The sequence below is a fragment of the Sesamum indicum genome, linkage group LG2 (genome assembly GCF_000512975.1).
Source record: "Sesamum indicum cultivar Zhongzhi No. 13 linkage group LG2, S_indicum_v1.0, whole genome shotgun sequence".
NCBI lineage: Eukaryota > Viridiplantae > Streptophyta > Magnoliopsida > Lamiales > Pedaliaceae > Sesamum > Sesamum indicum.
This window is the reverse complement of record NC_026146.1, coordinates 1,128,316-1,145,253: the sequence shown is the minus strand read 5'-3', so window position 1 is coordinate 1,145,253 and position 16,938 is coordinate 1,128,316. Positions and strand designations below refer to the sequence as shown.

At 38.3% G+C, this 16,938-nt stretch overlaps 3 protein-coding genes across 3 annotated transcripts in view; 1 reads left to right on the top strand and 2 right to left on the bottom strand.

The window, feature by feature from the left end:
• On the top strand, positions 2,049–6,287 carry LOC105176450 (protein SIEVE ELEMENT OCCLUSION B). Its single transcript, XM_011099258.2, has 8 exons — positions 2,049–2,251; positions 2,360–2,395; positions 2,561–2,656; positions 2,758–3,200; positions 3,402–3,508; positions 3,630–3,772; positions 4,006–4,500; positions 4,832–6,287. The coding sequence occupies exons 1-8, from the start codon at positions 2,096–2,098 to the stop codon at positions 5,468–5,470; spliced, it is 2,115 nt and encodes a 704-aa protein (XP_011097560.1). The 5' UTR covers positions 2,049–2,095; the 3' UTR covers positions 5,471–6,287.
• Positions 6,067–8,013, bottom strand: LOC105176457 (transmembrane protein 50 homolog). The gene is made up of 4 exons (XM_011099270.2): positions 7,703–8,013; positions 7,530–7,617; positions 6,510–6,662; positions 6,067–6,403 (listed from the first exon to the last, which is right to left on the bottom strand). Exons 1-4 carry the CDS (start codon positions 7,833–7,835, stop codon positions 6,370–6,372), a joined length of 408 nt encoding a protein of 135 aa, XP_011097572.1. The 5' UTR covers positions 7,836–8,013; the 3' UTR covers positions 6,067–6,369.
• Positions 9,121–16,938, bottom strand: part of LOC105176443 — a 10,930-nt gene continuing 3,112 nt past the window's right edge. The window contains 20 exon segments of the mRNA XM_020691362.1: positions 9,121–9,772; positions 9,881–10,279; positions 10,491–10,550; positions 11,060–11,113; positions 11,197–11,337; positions 11,424–11,489; positions 11,585–11,638; positions 11,738–11,959; positions 12,078–12,308; positions 12,396–12,502; positions 12,505–12,615; positions 12,763–13,011; positions 13,079–13,185; positions 13,301–13,397; positions 13,877–13,937; positions 14,802–15,179; positions 15,391–15,474; positions 15,548–15,738; positions 15,857–15,941; positions 16,162–16,247. Of these exon segments, the coding sequence (XP_020547021.1) occupies positions 9,605–9,772; positions 9,881–10,279; positions 10,491–10,550; positions 11,060–11,113; positions 11,197–11,337; positions 11,424–11,489; positions 11,585–11,638; positions 11,738–11,959; positions 12,078–12,308; positions 12,396–12,502; positions 12,505–12,615; positions 12,763–13,011; positions 13,079–13,185; positions 13,301–13,397; positions 13,877–13,937; positions 14,802–15,179; positions 15,391–15,474; positions 15,548–15,738; positions 15,857–15,941; positions 16,162–16,247 (2,951 nt within the window). The 3' untranslated portion in view covers positions 9,121–9,604.

The window sequence follows — 16,938 nt, the reverse complement described above, 5'->3', positions numbered from 1 at the left end:
TATGATAGAGGCTGCAAGAAAAAAGAATTATCGCCACCACATATATAAATATATTGTAAGTGGAATGAGGAAAAAGATCGATCACCTAAAGAACCCTGGGTTTGAGTGGGGGCCAGACTGAGACCAGCGAGCTTCAAGGTATTCTCCGTCAAGAGCAAATTGGCCTTGTATTGATACCGAGTGAGAATACCAACCAGATCATCATCTAACCTTACACCGTGGATTTTGGGATCGGGTTTGCTAGTATGCCAGTCGCAAGGAAAGGGCCAGATTTGATTTGGGGGAGATCGAATGAAAAAGAACTTGTCTTTTCAAGAGCCTACATTTGATTTCAAATTAGAAACGAAGGCACAATGTGGTTTGGCAGTGAGATAGAAAAAACCTTGATCGCTTGACCTCTTTGAGGTCGTGAACTTTAAAGCGACCAAAAGTTGTCGAAGTCGGGTTCGAGTCCTGGGTGCTCAGTTATTATAATAAAGGCAAGTATGTGACGAATGGAATTTGGAGCTAACTGCATCGGACATATTTCTAACCTAGATAATATTCGAGCAACGGATCGTGAAAGTGGAAAACGCGAACCTGCGTCTAAGTGAACAACGGAAATTGGATAACTGCCTGAAGGAGGTTGATTCATGTAATTGGAAGATGAAGGAAAGATAATTTCAAAATCTGGGGGAATATGATACTTTTTCCTAATCGTAGTTTCTGTTCAGTGTAAGGTACTTTTTATAGTAAGCCAAGGTTTGTTGGCTAATTTATTTTCATATTGCTCGAGGATCATGGCTGGGGTCGCTACATTTGGGTCGTTTATACCTACCCTAGGAGAACTAACCTGCTTCTTTTGAGCTAAGAGCATATGGGAGGTCGTAGATGGACTATTTGACGATCTACTAGATGACATATCTGAAGAACTACCAGAATTACTAGACTCAAAGCTAGAAGGCATACTGAAAACAAGAGGGTTGCAAAGGAATACCTGGTTATGACCTAGGCAAGGCAGATCGCAGATTGAGAAGAGAGGTCGTACTCAGAGAATCCGAGATTAGGAGAGAATGGCACGATTACTATCAAATTGCTCTCTATTTATAGGGGTAAAACCATGGAGTTCGCGCCACAATCAATGGTTGGATGCTGAGGTAGCAAGGATGATCTAAAGACTGAGATCGAGAGCCTTTTCAACTTTCCTTAGCATGCTCTGCACACTAAGAGAAGTGGGGGAGTAATGATGTGGAAAACCCTAATTTTGTCTGAAAAAGATCAATTTGCCCCTGAAAGAGCCCAAAATTACAATTTTATCATAAGGATCCTTGCCTTTTCGATCGAGTCGGGTCGCGTGTCACGTGGAGAGCGCGCATTGGACCAACCAAACCCCCAGCTTCTTTATAAATACCCCCAATTAGTGCATTAATGGTATGTTGACTTCACCACTTTTTACTTACTTGTCGCTTCGGCTCTTTAGCTCGCTAGCGACCTACTTTTACGACCTCAGAACCAAACATTGACTTAAGCATCGGAGGGTTTTAGCTGGGGACCACCCCAACAAGCCTAACAATCTGCTTCTTTTCTCAGGGTCTAATCACTAGTTTGGGAGAGGTAGCGACCTCGAACCACTTGGAGGACCAGCTCGGCCGACCAAGGAGGTCGCATGGATTTCGATCCGGATCAAGCTCTGATAACAATGTCAGTGTTAATTCCAACATCTCCAACTTCCATTCTTCAAGGATGCAGAAAATTTCCCTTAAGAACAAGTTTTAATGTTTCCTTCAATATTAGTTGGGACCACCTAAGAACAGTTGAAGGAACAGGGTGTTATGGAAGCTTTTGGAGAAGCTTGAAGCGCTCCAGTAAATATGTGGGGTATGTAGCTGGAGAGTGATGCGATAACAAAATCTTGTAGTTCATCTTAATGTTGAGGAACTTTAATTTGATATGAAGCAAAGAAGTTGATTCAATACTTTTCTTTATTCAGCATCCGAAACTCACTTTATTCCATTTTCAAGAGGTTTATTTAAAGATTCAGAATTGCTTGAGGAAGTGAAACAACTTGATCTTCAGTAAATAATCGTCTCTGCTTTCCTGCCTTAATTTGGCAAACATGAAAAAAGGGCAAAGAACGCTACACCTTATGACTGACGACAGTACATTTGTAAGAAAAGTCCAGGAAACTCATGCTCCTGATGGGCGATATGTTGATTGCAAGCTGATTTTAGAGATAGCTGAGGAGATCTTCGACTTGGCAATGGCTGCAGAGGTAAACAGAACACATCTTTTAGGATTCAGATACTGGACTTGTATCAGTTCATAGTACATGTGTTCTTCCTATCTCCTTATCTCTTTTCCTCTCGTGTTCCTGTTCAAGGCTAAGCACATTGGAGCAACAAGCATGGACAAGGAGGTAAAAAGAAATGCCGGGCTGTAGGATTAGCTACATTATGTCTGTACGTTACATATTTGTGGTCATTTAACAAGTTAATCTGGGATATGATTGTCTACTTAGTAATCCATCATTTATTACATTCCTTTGGTATGCTAGCTTATTCGTTTTCTGAATTTGATGTAGGGTACTCCAGCAGCTGAGCAAGAAGAACACGAGCAACATGGTGATTCTGACTTGTTCAAGGGCCTGTCTGATATTATTAAGAGAATCTCCATTGAGGTTAGAAGAATGAATGCATAAAACTTCTTAGATAGCAAGTATATCCATATTAGATTCACAGCATAAATCAGCACTTTCTGAGATTGTTATGCTTCTTTCAGACAGCCTACTCTGATGACGTCGATACGCATTCAAAAACTATGTCCTTGTTGAAATCTTTATCCAGCTATTCATGGGAGGCAAAGTTGGTGCTATCACTAGCTGCTGTGGCTTTAAATTATGGCGAATGTTTGCTCCTCACTGAGCTTTACTTATCAAATAATCTTCCTGAACAAATGGCAATCCTCAAGGGAATGGCAGATATTCGCCAATACTCAGACATGCTAAAATCCCGGGTCAGTGCTCTCAACAGTCTCATTAAGTCGATATTGAATCTAGCCAAATGCGTCATTGAGTTCACAGAGCTACTGTCTGTGTCTTCTTCCCTTGATGTCAAAGCATCTTCGGTTGCCACTGATGCCATCATCTCAGCCACTTACTGGACCATCAGGGGTGCCGTTGCTTCTGTAAATTCTGCCCAGCTGAATACCAAAATAGGTTTTGAGTAAGTTCTTTTTCTGATTACACCATCAACAATTTTTTAAGTGTGGTCGTTGTTACTTTTGGGTAGGGTCTACTGCATAAAAAAATAAATAAAAGAAATACTATATAAGCAAGGTTTAAGGAAGCCTTAGGAACTAGAATCAGTAATTCTCGGAAAGAAATTGCTTCTTTAATTCATTCTTCTTCTGATGCTATGATTCAGGACAATATCAACGACTGAGCTGTGGGAACTATCCTCATTGGGACACAAAATGGGATCCATGAAGGAACATTTACAGAGTCAATTAACTTTTTTCCGCAGTCATATTGGTGAGCCTCATGCATACTCACGCACACACATTTATCTACTGACTTGTTCAACAAATTCATATATGCATTGATGATGATGAAAATGAAGGTTACTAAGTGTTCTTCTTGAGTCTTGATGCAGAGGAGAAGAAGGTGAAGGATGCTTATGACGCACTGGTCTTTCTTACTCGGTACCCACCTAGAGATAACTTGGAAGTTCTTAAAGTTTTATTATGCCCCAACGAAGAGGAGCAACCTTTGTATGATGCTTCTAATAAGACAACGGTATGAGATATTGAATGGTTGCCATATAAAATTGTTTAATGATTCATGTGGTGTTATTTACGATTCTAGGGGAGAGTCAATCTCATTTTCTGGTTAAAACATGCTAATAATACCTTCAAGTTATTCAAAAAAATTTGTCTTGTATCTAATTTAGAACATTTTCCACGATTTATTTCTTCCATTGTTCCAATTGAGTTGCAGCAAGAGCTAACAGGCCTGCATTACTTATTCAGGTCAAGCTTGATATCCTAAGGAAGAAGACTGTTCTATTGCTTATATCAGGATTAGATATTGATGAGGATCAGGACTTGGTTATTCTTTCTGCCATTTACAAAGAATCCAGGATGCATGAAACATCAGCAGAAAATCACTATGAAGTGGTCTGGATCCCCATTCTTGATCCTTCTAACAAGATGACACCTGATATGGAAAAAATCTTGGAGAACAAAAGGACTAGAATGCAATGGTACTCAGTAAATGCCCCAAATAAGATTGATCCACTTGTCATAAAACTCATCAGGGAGCAGTACCACTACCAGGATCAACCAATTGTTATGGTGTTGGATCCACAGGGAATGGTGGTAAATACAAATGCCATTGATATGATATGGATATGGCAAAATAGGGCATTTCCTTTTTCGCAGGCCACTGAAGAAGCTCTCTGGAAGGATGGGGTCTCGGGGCTTGAGTTGTTTGTCAATGGCTTTCACCATGAAATTGAGAATTGGGTAAGCTTTTTTTTTTTCTCCTTTCTTTTTCTTACACGGATTTAGCAACATGAAGCAGTTATGTGGACATTGGTATGAAATGAGCAGGCATGTCGAATTCATAACACTGCCATCCCTGAGATTTAGGAAAAGAAATCCTGTTTTCAGGAAATAAAACTGTTCCTTGCACTCATATTTACATGGACACCCCCCGGGGGAATCTGTAGAACCAAGGGATCGTTCATGACATGCCTAAACCTTAGATATGTTCTTAAACCATGTGCTACTTGTGTATTGGCTGGCGCATCGTTTGTGCCCCTTAGTTTTTCTTTCTTTCTTGGTGGTGACTCAGGTGAAGGAGGGAAAGTACGTCATTCTGTATGGAGGAGATGATGTTGAATGGATCCGCAACTTTGTCAGCTCGACTCGTCAAGTGAAGGAGGCGGGACACATCCCACTAGAGATGTTATATGCAGGAAGGAGCAACCAAAAGGAGCAAGACATGAACAATTTAATCAACTCGATTGTGAACGAAAAGCTCGGTGAAATCTTGGGAGATGTGAACACGATATCGCTTTTCTGGAATCGAATTGAGCACATGAAGCGTTCCAGGATCAGACTGGGAAGTGGTAAAGTTGGAGAAGATCAAGATCCACTCCTGCAGGACATCACAAAACTTCTGAGTTATGACCAGATCATGGGTAGATGGGCATCCCTATTCAAAGGAAACGAACTGGTCTTAACGGGGTATGGAAATATCATGCTTCCTACAATGACAAGGTGCATCGAAGCATTGAAGGAGAATGCAAACAAAGAGTTTGATGTAACATTCAAGGAGTGTTTCGACAGTTCTCAAATCGTCGATACCCCTCCCATTCGACTCATTTTGCCCAGCAGTTACGAGAGGAACATTAGTGTGGTTTTATGCATCGAGTGCAGCCGCGTCATGGACAAATACATCCTCTTCTCCTGCGACCACGGCAAGCAGTGACAACAATGATCATATTGGAAGCAGTCAAGTTTCTCCGTGTTATATATAATACACAGTAGTGGTTGTAGGCAAGTTTTGCCAACTTCATGATCTGTCGTAGACTCTAAATAATTTCTCAAAGCAAAATATTCCCCAAACTCCGGCTACAATAAGCCTATCTTACAGGACTAAAGTTTGAAATCCTACCCGAGTCTTTTTCCCTCCTTCAACAGTTCAACCAACTACCAGCCTTCAGCCGTTATATTTTAACAGCAGAAGATGAAATGGACCAATTATGCAACCATTTGATCGCGGAGTTAACGAGGCGCAGATTTGTTTCTCTTGGTGTAAATGAAATATAGCCGCTGCGAATCCAATTTAAATCAAATTTAACCATAATCATACAATTGCCTGTCAAACTCTATGCTGGGAATCTTGATTTGGCTCTTATCCTGAAATTTGTACTTCTGTGGGCATCGGTCATTGCATAAGTGTACCTTAGTGATGCTGCATCTACCACTGGATAAAGCTTCTACGTAGACACAGTACTGAAATTTGCAATTTTGTGGGATTAACCTGAAATATTTTTCCCTCAAATTTGCTCTTTAGTCAATGTATGGTAGAAAATAGTCATTTCTGACTAAGGCCTCCCATTTAAATGAAGATACAAATAAAGTCACTGGCGGAAATGTGTTCATCAATGAGTTAAAAACCTTGTCTTATAATTTACATCAACTCGATGATTCTTCTCCTCCAAAAGAAATTCACACCCACTTGATTTGCTTCTTTAACTTGTTCACATTAATAAACAGGTGGAGGCAATTGCCATCCTGCAACAGCAAAGTGAGAAAAACACAACACACAATTGGGCGGAACAAGTAATCACAGGTTACCAGCAGCAGACTGTTGCACATGCCAGGCTATTCTGAATGAGAAATCCAATAAATCAGGCCACTGCATAGAAAATTCAAATAAAGAGAATAAAACAATTGCTAAGGTCGCACATTTATTGGTTGGTAATTAAAATGAAATGATATTTGGTACTTGGAGTGAGGCTCACCTGATTAGAACAAATACACATTGCAGAACTCCTGCAACTCCTGTCCATGCTGAAGGACCAGATTCTACCAATGCATCTTGTATCAATAGACCGACCGAAGCAGCCAATGAGACAAAGGACACAACATATGCAATGAAAAGCCAGAGTTTCAACCTGCAAATTCAGAAACTAGAACAGCTGACTGACAATGTAACTATAATTGAAGATGCAGCAACCAGAGCCAATGGAGCAAAATACGTGCATAACTTATTAAATTTGAAACATTCTTTCACCTTCTAATATGTGGACTCCAATCAAGATTTAATAGCATCAATTTATTACTTCTCAGATGAACGTGATCCAAAATTTCCTAGAAACAAAGATCTCTAAGAAATAGGTAAACAAGCCAAAGAATTAAATCCATCAAAATATTGCCCTGCCCAACAATCACAGGCAGGTAACTGATTCAGGCATGCTTATACTAAATTCCTGTGAATATGCAATGGCTTTGTAGCACAAAACTACCCATATGATCTTCAACAACCAAACTGATAGTTCAAATGGATATGCATGTGAACATATTCACAACTTAAACCATTTGACCAATTCGAACCAGTCCAACAAAGAACTTATTAGGAACAAAGCCAACCAAGAATCCCAAATGCACATTTAGTTCAGTAGCCTAGGCTGTAGGATGATATAAAATGTCTAGCTATCGCTGACCCAAAACATAATTTAGTCACTGGAACACAAAATTACAACTTGGTCAGGTTACACCAAGAACACCTTTAGTTAATTAAAAACATACCTCTCAACCAAAATCCCAACCTTTACCATTATACCAAAGGAGAAACAATTTTCCTTAACTTCACCTTTCTCATTAATCATATCAGCACCCTCATCTTTTTTCTTTTTCTTATTAGTATTCAAATTATTTCTGAAGATCCAAAAGATTTACTGTTTAAACAGAAATATCATAAACCATAACAACAAAAACAAGATCATTATGCGTGTGCTTAACAAAGAAAACGTGGTACTAACCTCCACTCACCCTCTTCATAAGGCGAGTAATCAATATCCTCTTTCCTCACACAATTAAACATCAGAGCAGCCAAAGATGCAAAAATCCCTACCAACCCAAAATAAAATAAAAAAACTGCACGAAACAAGATAAACAACGACTTAGTTTCAGTGTATAATTTGCCAACAACTACCTGGGAGATAGTGGACGAAGGGGATCTTGACGGAGCTGCAAACAACTGCATCCACCCAGAACCACCAACCTGTGCCGAACACCGCGCCGGAGACGCCTGGTCCGAAGATTGCCAACAGCTCGCTCAAATCCATTCCACCTCAGCCTTACCTCTCTACTGAAATTCAGACGATTCTGATCGGAAAATCAGGAATTAAGCTACGATTGATTGATTGATTAATCACGGGTTCCCTCCGACCAATAATTGAAACAAGTCCCTTTGCTTTTCCGCTGCCGACCTGTGACTCGCTGGCCCCCGCTACTCGACTCGCTCTCGGCTTTGCAATAATAATTTTCTTTTAAATACTTAATAAGATTAAACATCTAAATGGGCCCTCAACTTATTTGGTTCGGCCCAATAAGGAAAAATCCCAATAGGCACATATGATTCTCCACTAATTACAGATCCAGTAAACTGGACTTTCAACTACCTCTATTTGTGGGCTTGGGCCACTCATAATTGTCTAATTACAATCTAACAAATTTTCTATATAATCTAAACTTTAATTTTTCGTTATTTCATTTTAATTTTTTTAATCTATGAATAAAATAAATATGATAAATTTTATATTATAAAGAAAATAAAATAAATATAATAGAGCCGATATTTTGGAAAAAACACATGTTATACACAAGGCGGGTTATTGATAAGGTTTTGTGAAGATTATATAGAAAAATTATTGTTTATTATTTCTTTTAAAATTTGAAGGAAAAAAAAGAGGGGGTTAAGTATAAGATCGAAACTTGAAAAATAACACAAAATAGAAGAAAAATGACTATATTTCTCTTCAAATAAAACTTCCATTAAACTTTAACATTCCTATTAACGGAAGGACTATAAGTATAAAGTCAAAAAATAATAGTTTGAAGACTAAAATTATAATTTAAAATTATTTGAAAACGAAAACTGCATTATTAATTTTGTTCGAGGACCAAAATTGTACTTATCCCAATCTATTCTTATCAAAATTTTTAATCTATTTTTATTATTGAATAATTGAGTAAATATAATAAAATTCAAATTACACACCTGCATAAAATGTGTTATTTGTAAAATTGATATTTGTTTTATTTTTTTCAATACATCACCCAATTGATTTTGAACCCAATATCTCAACTATGAAATGTCGAGTCACGACCATTGAGGTGTATGCTGATTTTATATGCATTTATGAACAAAGACCTAGTCCAAAGCAAAAAGCTACGCTGGAAGACAAGAATGCAGCCTCAAAACAAAACATACTAAGAAAAAACTGAGACAGTAGGATTAACAGCTGAAATTATTTCCAAACTAAAATCAGACGTGCAGCTACACAAGCAAATGTCGATTCACCTAATTATAGAATCATTAATCAAGAAATAAGTCAGGTGGGGTTCCGGTTTGATCAAACTGCTGTGGGCAAATTGCATTAATTCTTGAATTGAGTTACTATATACACCAACTTTACAAAGCCCATAAGCAGGCAATACCTTCAGATGGCTTTATACAATTACATGTAGCAGATCTCTCCACTGCCCTTTCTAACAGGAAAAAGTAAACAGAGAATAAAATTTAATTAAGAAAAGGTTAAAAAGAAAAAAAAAAATGAAAGGAAAGGCTACACGGTGGCCAACCAAACTAAGCCGCTGGAGATACATGCAACGGGGATACCCCCCCCCCCCCCCACTGTACAGTGTACTCTTGACAATGCCTATACAACAATAATGCAAACTTCAATCATCCCCATTGGAAACAGTCCTCCTGGCACTAAATCAGCCCTCATTGACAAGAAAAATATAAATGTGCCAAAAAGGCCGATATGCATCCTGCATCAGGATTTAGTTGTCTTGATGGTGTTGCCGGTTCCAAATCACGTGTCCCCCTCTACCCATTGCGTTCCATTGGTTCTCGGGAACATGCATCTGGAACAGTCTCCTTGTCCTTGGAAAGGCATCGACCAGGAACATAAACAAATCCCTTAGGTAGCCGCTGATTTTTCATAGATGCTTGGTCTGATGTCATTATAAGTTCCTTCTCAAAAGTTTCAGTGTGCTGTAGCAATTACTTTGAGTCAAAACGCAAATCTATTAAATTCCTAATTAAATAAATGAATATGACAGGATAAAGATCTGACCATTAACAACAGATTGTAACACTTACTTTTCTATATTTTGTTCGCTTTTCCAAATCATCCGAAAGATTCCGTGATGCAGCAGAAAGTCGCTGAGGAATTTGCTTCCCAGAAAATGATACCCTCTCCATGGGTTTCAGGGTATAAAGGTTTTGGGATGTCGAACTATCATCTGTTCTTTGATCATTTTCCACAGACATGGGAAGTTTAACACGCCTTTTACCTGCAACTGCACTATCAACTGTTATGTCATCTGATCTTTGCACCATATCGCTGCCTGATTTGTAGCCATCTGTGTAACCTTTTATGGAGGTTGTAGCTGACTCAGAACTAACTTCAGGTTGGTAAAAGGGGTGACGAGCTAAAGCAGAAAGAACAGAGTCTCGACTTGAAGCAAGAATGTCATGCGAGCATAGGACTAATTCACGCTGCAAAGTGCAAAAGCAAAATTAAATGCACGTACTCGAAAAGCCTAACAAATAGCTCCTTGCCGAAGAAAATACCAGTTCTACACTAAACTTCAGTGAACTAACAGAAAAAGAAAGGTGAACAGAAAGATATGGGAATAAGAGTATGGAGTCGGGGAACATTTCATCAGGGTTGAAGTAAATACAAATCTCCACATAGTAGTCAGCTTACTTTCAATTTCTCCCTTTTGATAATTCTTTCACATAGAAGACGCAATCTCTCCAATTCAACCTATATGAATCAGAGCCACAACAAACATCAAATTATTGTATTATTAAGACAATGAAAAACAAAACACGTGCAGCGGGGAATGACCTCAAAATACCCTTGATGCTGATTCAATCAAAGGAGTGCAATGACAAGGCAATATTATTTTGTAGGAATTGGGGATCTAGTTAGGAACTAATTGCCCTTTCTAAGGGGAAATTCCAAATGCAGCGTCACCAAACCATTCCCACAGTAAATAAGAATTAGATTAGACTAATATTTCTAACCAGACGCCAAGTGAATTAGAGTTTATATTAGTCACCTGGTTTGGAAATGTGAGTCGAACTTTGTATTTCTAATTACTTGCATACTTAAATATCATGACTCACACCTAACCAGTGTCAGTTATAATGTATTTTCCTCTATACTGGCCCAATCAAAAAAAAAAAAAAAAGAATTACCTAAATTCACAGTTAAAATGAAACATAACAATGGGAAGACATCATCCAGATAATATACCCATGATCACTTACCCTGACTTGCTTAAGACTCTTAAACTCTTCAATCCCATGCCTATGAGTGGCAGCCTGTATGCATAATCATAAAGTCAATGTTAAACTTGCAAACTATCAGGCATAAAGTGGCATGAAAAGATTGCAAAAGATAAAACCTTTGCTTTCTGTTCTGTGCTATGCTTTTCACAGTAAGCTTTGTGATGCAACTTGCCACCATTAGTCCTCACAGTCATGTAGAAACCAGCACATCTAGCACAAGTAGGATGAAATGTGGTCTGGCAGTGACCATAGCTACACTGTAGACAGGCACAACAACAGGACCATTGTAGGAAAATCTCAATTTCAAATAGGTGTGGTAAATCACAAATCTCATGGTCTTCACCTTAAGACAAACACCATGTTTGCGACGGCATACAGTGCACGTATCAACACCCCTGCAGACAGTATCCTGGAAAGTAGCAGAGCTGAGTCCATATTAAAAAATCGCAAGGGCAGTCGAGGACCAAAGGAAAACAAAGGTCTACAGTGATTAATGGCACTTACCATTCCTTCAATAGGATTTACTTGACCCCTTCTGTATGTTGACTCTAACACCCACTACATTGAGATCAAAATAAAAGCATGAACTTTGAGGAGAATGGAAAGGCTAAAATTCAGATAGTGATAAACAAGCACAACAGGTAAAGAATTATTTACTTCAGCACATAAGGCATGTATCCATTGACCATCTATTGACTTTCTAAAAGCGCCTGCTGTACCGCCACACAATCCACATTCTGCAACAAAGTAAGGCTTCTCCCAAGAATTTGTTGCCAAAGCGCCAGAACCTCGAGAAGTAAACAAGTCTTCACACACCTCACAATGCCATGGTCCTGTGGTGCTTTTAACACTACGATAGCAATCCAAGTGAACTGCAACCTGTTCCAAAAAGAACGAAAAGAAACAACAATGGAATTCAGATACTTCAATAAGCAAGCAGAAATTCAATCATATTAGAACAAGACACACAAAAAACTAGTAACTAAGGGCAAAATACCTTGCAGCTTGAACAAACTAAAATGGGATTCAAAACTGTCTCAGAACGTCTGCATACATCACATGTCCTAGGATGGTCGTTGGAGAAGTCTGAAGCTAACTGGGCAGAATCAGAGTTTGTATCAAATGAGGACCTTGCAGTAACAGACCTAGAAAGAGTTTCTTTCACGCGACGATTCAGCTGAGAGTAAAACCCGGGCCTCATATCAGATGCATTAATCCTTGCACGATCCTAAAAGGAAAAAATAGAAAAATAAACAATACGTTTCTAACAAAAAAAAGAAAAAAGAGAAAAATCCATAATCAAGGAATTCAGAACTATGACCTCCTGTTCTGAAGATTCTGCATCTTTCCTAATTGATGATATCCTAGAGGAAGCTGCAGCTGCAGCAGTTGCAGCAGCCAACACAGCTTGAGCTTCTTTTTCGCTTCCCTAATATCATGATTATATTGACTAACTAATACAGCATCCCATTTTTGTTTTCCGGCAGCATCTATCTCCTGAGGAAGACTCTTTACAACCTTTGAAATCAAATCATCTGGCCAAAGAATACAAGGCAGGAAAAATTACTTGATACATCTAAAAGAGATACCACTTGAATCCAACCACACGTGTATGCATTCACCTAAAATGAAAAGCCACAAATCAGTAAATAGGAGACATGCAAACAAGACAGGGTAGAGACCACTTATGCGTTTTCTCGCAGCAGCATTGCAAAGGAGTCTTGTTTGATAATATATAAGCTCTCCTTCCACATCATCTGCAGGAGACAGTTTTAGCATATCCACATTCGTTGCCTTGACCAATTGATCAAGATTTACTCCATTGCATCCAAAAGTCCAGCCTTCAGAAGTTGCTTTTGCGTTGTTGTTACTACAACAGAGGCCTGAACTGGAAGATGCTTCTAACTGTGAAGCTTCCTGATCCTTCGGAACTGCAAATCACATTATTTACAACCTGAACTGACAGGGAATAGATAAGAGAATCAAACAGGAAAATACCTCCAGACTGGTAACACGGAGTTTTATCAAGCATGTTACTTCTGGTCTGCATCATTTTGCTGTAGATAAATGGATGTACATACGAAGCATGGTTGACTCCCCCATTACTATAAAACAAAATGCAGAAATGTGTCAGAAATCCAAGGAAAAACATTGTCTTACACAACCGTAAAACATAAAGGGGAAAAATAGCTAGGTAATTATGGTATAATAAAAGCTTACGTTAACATAAGTGAACATTTAGTCATCTGCCGAGATTGTTTAGTCTCCCCATCTAGACCATCTTCGTAGAGACTCTGCGCCAAAGCTCTCAGCTCATCTGTCATTGCAAATGATAAGAGCAGTTGGACCACTTATCACAAACAACGCGACAACTTAGAACACTCCCATACAAACAATGCAAGAACTTTGGACATTCTCATCACAGTTCACTTGCCAACTCCAGTGAAGCGCGGATACAAAAGAAATTGAAAATAACATTTCCATATGTTCAAAAGAGAACACAGTAAAATTAGAAGCCAGATATGGCCCTGATAAAAGTGGCCATGTGGAACATACATCCTGACCAAGGACTCAAGCATTCAAGTGGAAAGAAAGAAATAAATAAAAGAATCAATGACATTACAACCACAGGCTTAAAACTCCTTGTAAAATATAATAGTGAAAAATAGATTCTAAATTTTTCAATGCATCATTTATGTATTAGATTTTGCACATTCATAACCTCCTTGTAAAAAAGAGCTCAACATGTTAAAACTCCTAACCGACATTCCATTAACACTTGATCAACCAGTGTACCTTCAATTTGAATAGAATCCTTTGGCGAATCAGCTTGATGCTGCTCGGGATCAACCAAAATCTGCACAACCGAAAGCATAAAAGTAAAAGTTCTGACGTTTTAACTAATGCCTACTGAAATGACCGAAAATAATAATCAGTGTAAATATAGGTGTCTTCATATTAGAATTGTTAAAAGAGTCTTCATATTAGAATTGTTAAAAGATTAATTTAATAGGATACATTGTTACACCAAGCAACATAAAAGTTCTGCCAAAAAAATCACCTTAATTCACGGCCCATGAATACAATTGAAGATATAATTCAAATTTCAGAAGATATAAATCTCGAAGATACTGGCAATTGGTGAAATTTTATAATGGAACACCATGCGCATTTAGAGGTAAAAGGGAAGCCTACAAGTGGTTGTATAACCTGACAGTTTTTATACTACCAACATAAAAGGGCATGTTCAAAATAAAGTGACAGATTCTATTTTTAATAAAATAGAGTTCTTCTGGAAGCAACTAGCAAATGGACAGGATGACTTTAGCAATAAAAGGAAAAGTTCTGTTCTCAAAGCAATATCCATTCTTCCTGAGTTTCAAATACTAAAAGCAATACAAACCTAATTAAAAAAAAGCAGTCTGCATGACCACAAATGTAAGTAGTACTCTTCTTTAGAATGAACAGTGGGGATATCAAACTACGAAGATTCCAGGTTCGCAACCACTAGAAAGAAGAGTAGATTGCATGAATGGTGCCATTCATTCAAGCTGTCTTTTAAGGAGAAATATGCAACACTAATATTCTGCAACAGCAGATGCGAATATGTGAATACATCTGACATCTACAACACAAACATGATGATTATGCACAAAATTAGCACTTCACTTTTAGTTAAAAACTTCCAGCATGAAGCAGCATCAGCAAATGACAAAGATACCTTCTTGCTTTCATCAGCCAAAGACTCTCTGTGTGTACCATTTGGATCTTCCCCCACAAGAAGACATGAGTCAAGAGCGCCCTCTGCCGTCTCATCATTAGTCTTGTCCGTAAAGGAGAATGACTTGTCATCTTTCATATTCCTTATGCTGCTTTTGGTTCTTCTTCGAGGTGGAACAGATTTAATTGGAACAGCATCAGAAATACTAGACTCCTCTGTTGAAACAGTACCAACCCCTTCAGCAGCATCTGCCACGGGTTTCGGTGCTACAAGTGATCTAATCTTTACTTTCAGAGTCTTTTGTAAGTTGCCAATATGAGCATGGTTTTTCAACCATCTGAGTAGTGTGCATTGTAACTCAGGAACCATGTGATTATCCTGCACAAAGACAAATAGGATCAAGAGAAAGTAAGCAGGCAGAATAAAAAATAATATAAGAACTTCAACATAAACGGATTAACCCAGAGAAGTAAATTCTCAGCCAACATCAGTCAATCAGCGATCATCTAGTAGCATTCAGCTAGCATTTTCAAGTTACCAGAAAAATTAAGGGGAAAAAAGGGCAGAGTCACCAGAGCTGAAGTATTACATCGAGTATTGCGTTCAATGAATCTGGCGAAACACCAATCTCTGAGGCTACATCTTTAGCATTGACTTTACCAAGATCAATCAACTGCAAAAGAAAAGGAAGGTTACCAACTGACCAGAAGAAGAATCTTCTCCAGCACTAAACGATCTCGCAATACCTTCTTCAGTATCATAGTAAAATTGAGAGCATAGGCATTGACATCTTCTTTATCATTCCTATTTGTTGAGTAATTAGCAGCAGGATGTAGTGCATCTCCATTTTCTTGATGTGACTCAGAATTTCGCCCATTATCTGGCAAGACCTCTCCGTCTAACACAACATCATTCAGCTTCCTCAGATCCATGCCAGCTGTTTCAATGTGAATGACCAACTCATAAACATTTCTTTCGCCAATTCCCAACTTGTGAGATTCATTTACAGTTAATGTCAATCTAGTGATGCCAACTAACATGGGAATCAGAATTACCTGACAAGGAAGTATCTCCAGTATCTTGACTGCCACTATCACTCTGGGCTTCTGAATGTTTAGAGCAAAAAGCACGTAACTCGACCTAGAAGATATGATAAAGATTAGAAACATCAATGAAGGAAGTAAAAGATCACAGCACAAAGAGCCTAGAAAAGTAATAACTTCTGCAACAAGAAAAATATTGTGCCAAAGATTCACAGGAGAATCCACAGTTAGGTTATTTTCTATATAATCACTGAAGTTTAAAACAATAGTTGTAACTGTCAGTTTCATCATTAATTAAATGGCCAAAGAGCGAACACCTCATCAGATCCAAGTTTTCCCCATATCTCCATTCGGTGTCTCGCCTCCCTCGCACAAATAGGATGGAATGAAGTTCTACAAGATCCTGATAAACATCCAATGAGTACTTAATCAGCGCCAAATAGCACCATAGCAATGAGAAAGAAATAAAAAGACATGGTAAAATTATAAAATAGATAGGCGCGATCCATATCTAAAATAACAGGAAGCTCTCCTTTCCTCAAAATCTTTCAATCCCTAAATAAGGCAATAACTGACTCCAACTAGCATAAACAAGTCCAGACTATGCTTACATAAAAGACGATATCAAGCAATCGTTGACACCCACCAGCGGGGACCCAGTAGCTTATTCGGAAACTAAAAATAAATATCTCCAGAACCATTACAAACCAGTAAGTTCTAAGAGTTAAGACTTAAGACGAAATCAATGAAAAGCTATACCAGTATATACTCCACAATCGAGTATATCAGGTTAACATGAAAAAGAAAGGCCTATAACAATAGGAATTTAAATACAAGTCCCCACTTAGTATCAGTTGTATGAGCTACTAGAATTAGTTTAACCCAGAATATGAGTGCCCATAAACATACCCTTCATGATATGGACTAAAATCCCAGAAGGAAATGTTGCTCAAAGTCAAGAAACCTCAAGAATAAGGTACCTTCATTAACTTAGCCTGTCCACCTAGAAATTCTCTCTTCAGGACAGGTTAGACACCCCTCTTTTAAATTAGAGTGGCATCTCACAATTTTTGCAGAGAACTACAGTGTAGTGT

Coding starts and splice junctions, on each gene's coding strand:
- LOC105176450 (XM_011099258.2), top strand. CDS start 2,096: ATGAAAAAAGGGCAAAGAACGCTACACCTTATGACTGACGACAGTACA. Junction 2,396..2,560: donor CAACAAGCATGGACAAGGAG/GTAAAAAGAAAT, acceptor AATTTGATGTAG/GGTACTCCAGCAGCTGAGCA. Junction 3,773..4,005: donor ATGCTTCTAATAAGACAACG/GTATGAGATATT, acceptor TTACTTATTCAG/GTCAAGCTTGATATCCTAAG.
- LOC105176457 (XM_011099270.2), bottom strand. CDS start 7,835: ATGGATTTGAGCGAGCTGTTGGCAATCTTCGGACCAGGCGTCTCCGGC. Junction 7,618..7,702: donor CTTCGTCCACTATCTCCCAG/GTAGTTGTTGGC, acceptor TTGGGTTGGTAG/GGATTTTTGCATCTTTGGCT. Junction 6,663..7,529: donor TATGAAGAGGGTGAGTGGAG/GTTAGTACCACG, acceptor CTGAATTTGCAG/GTTGAAACTCTGGCTTTTCA.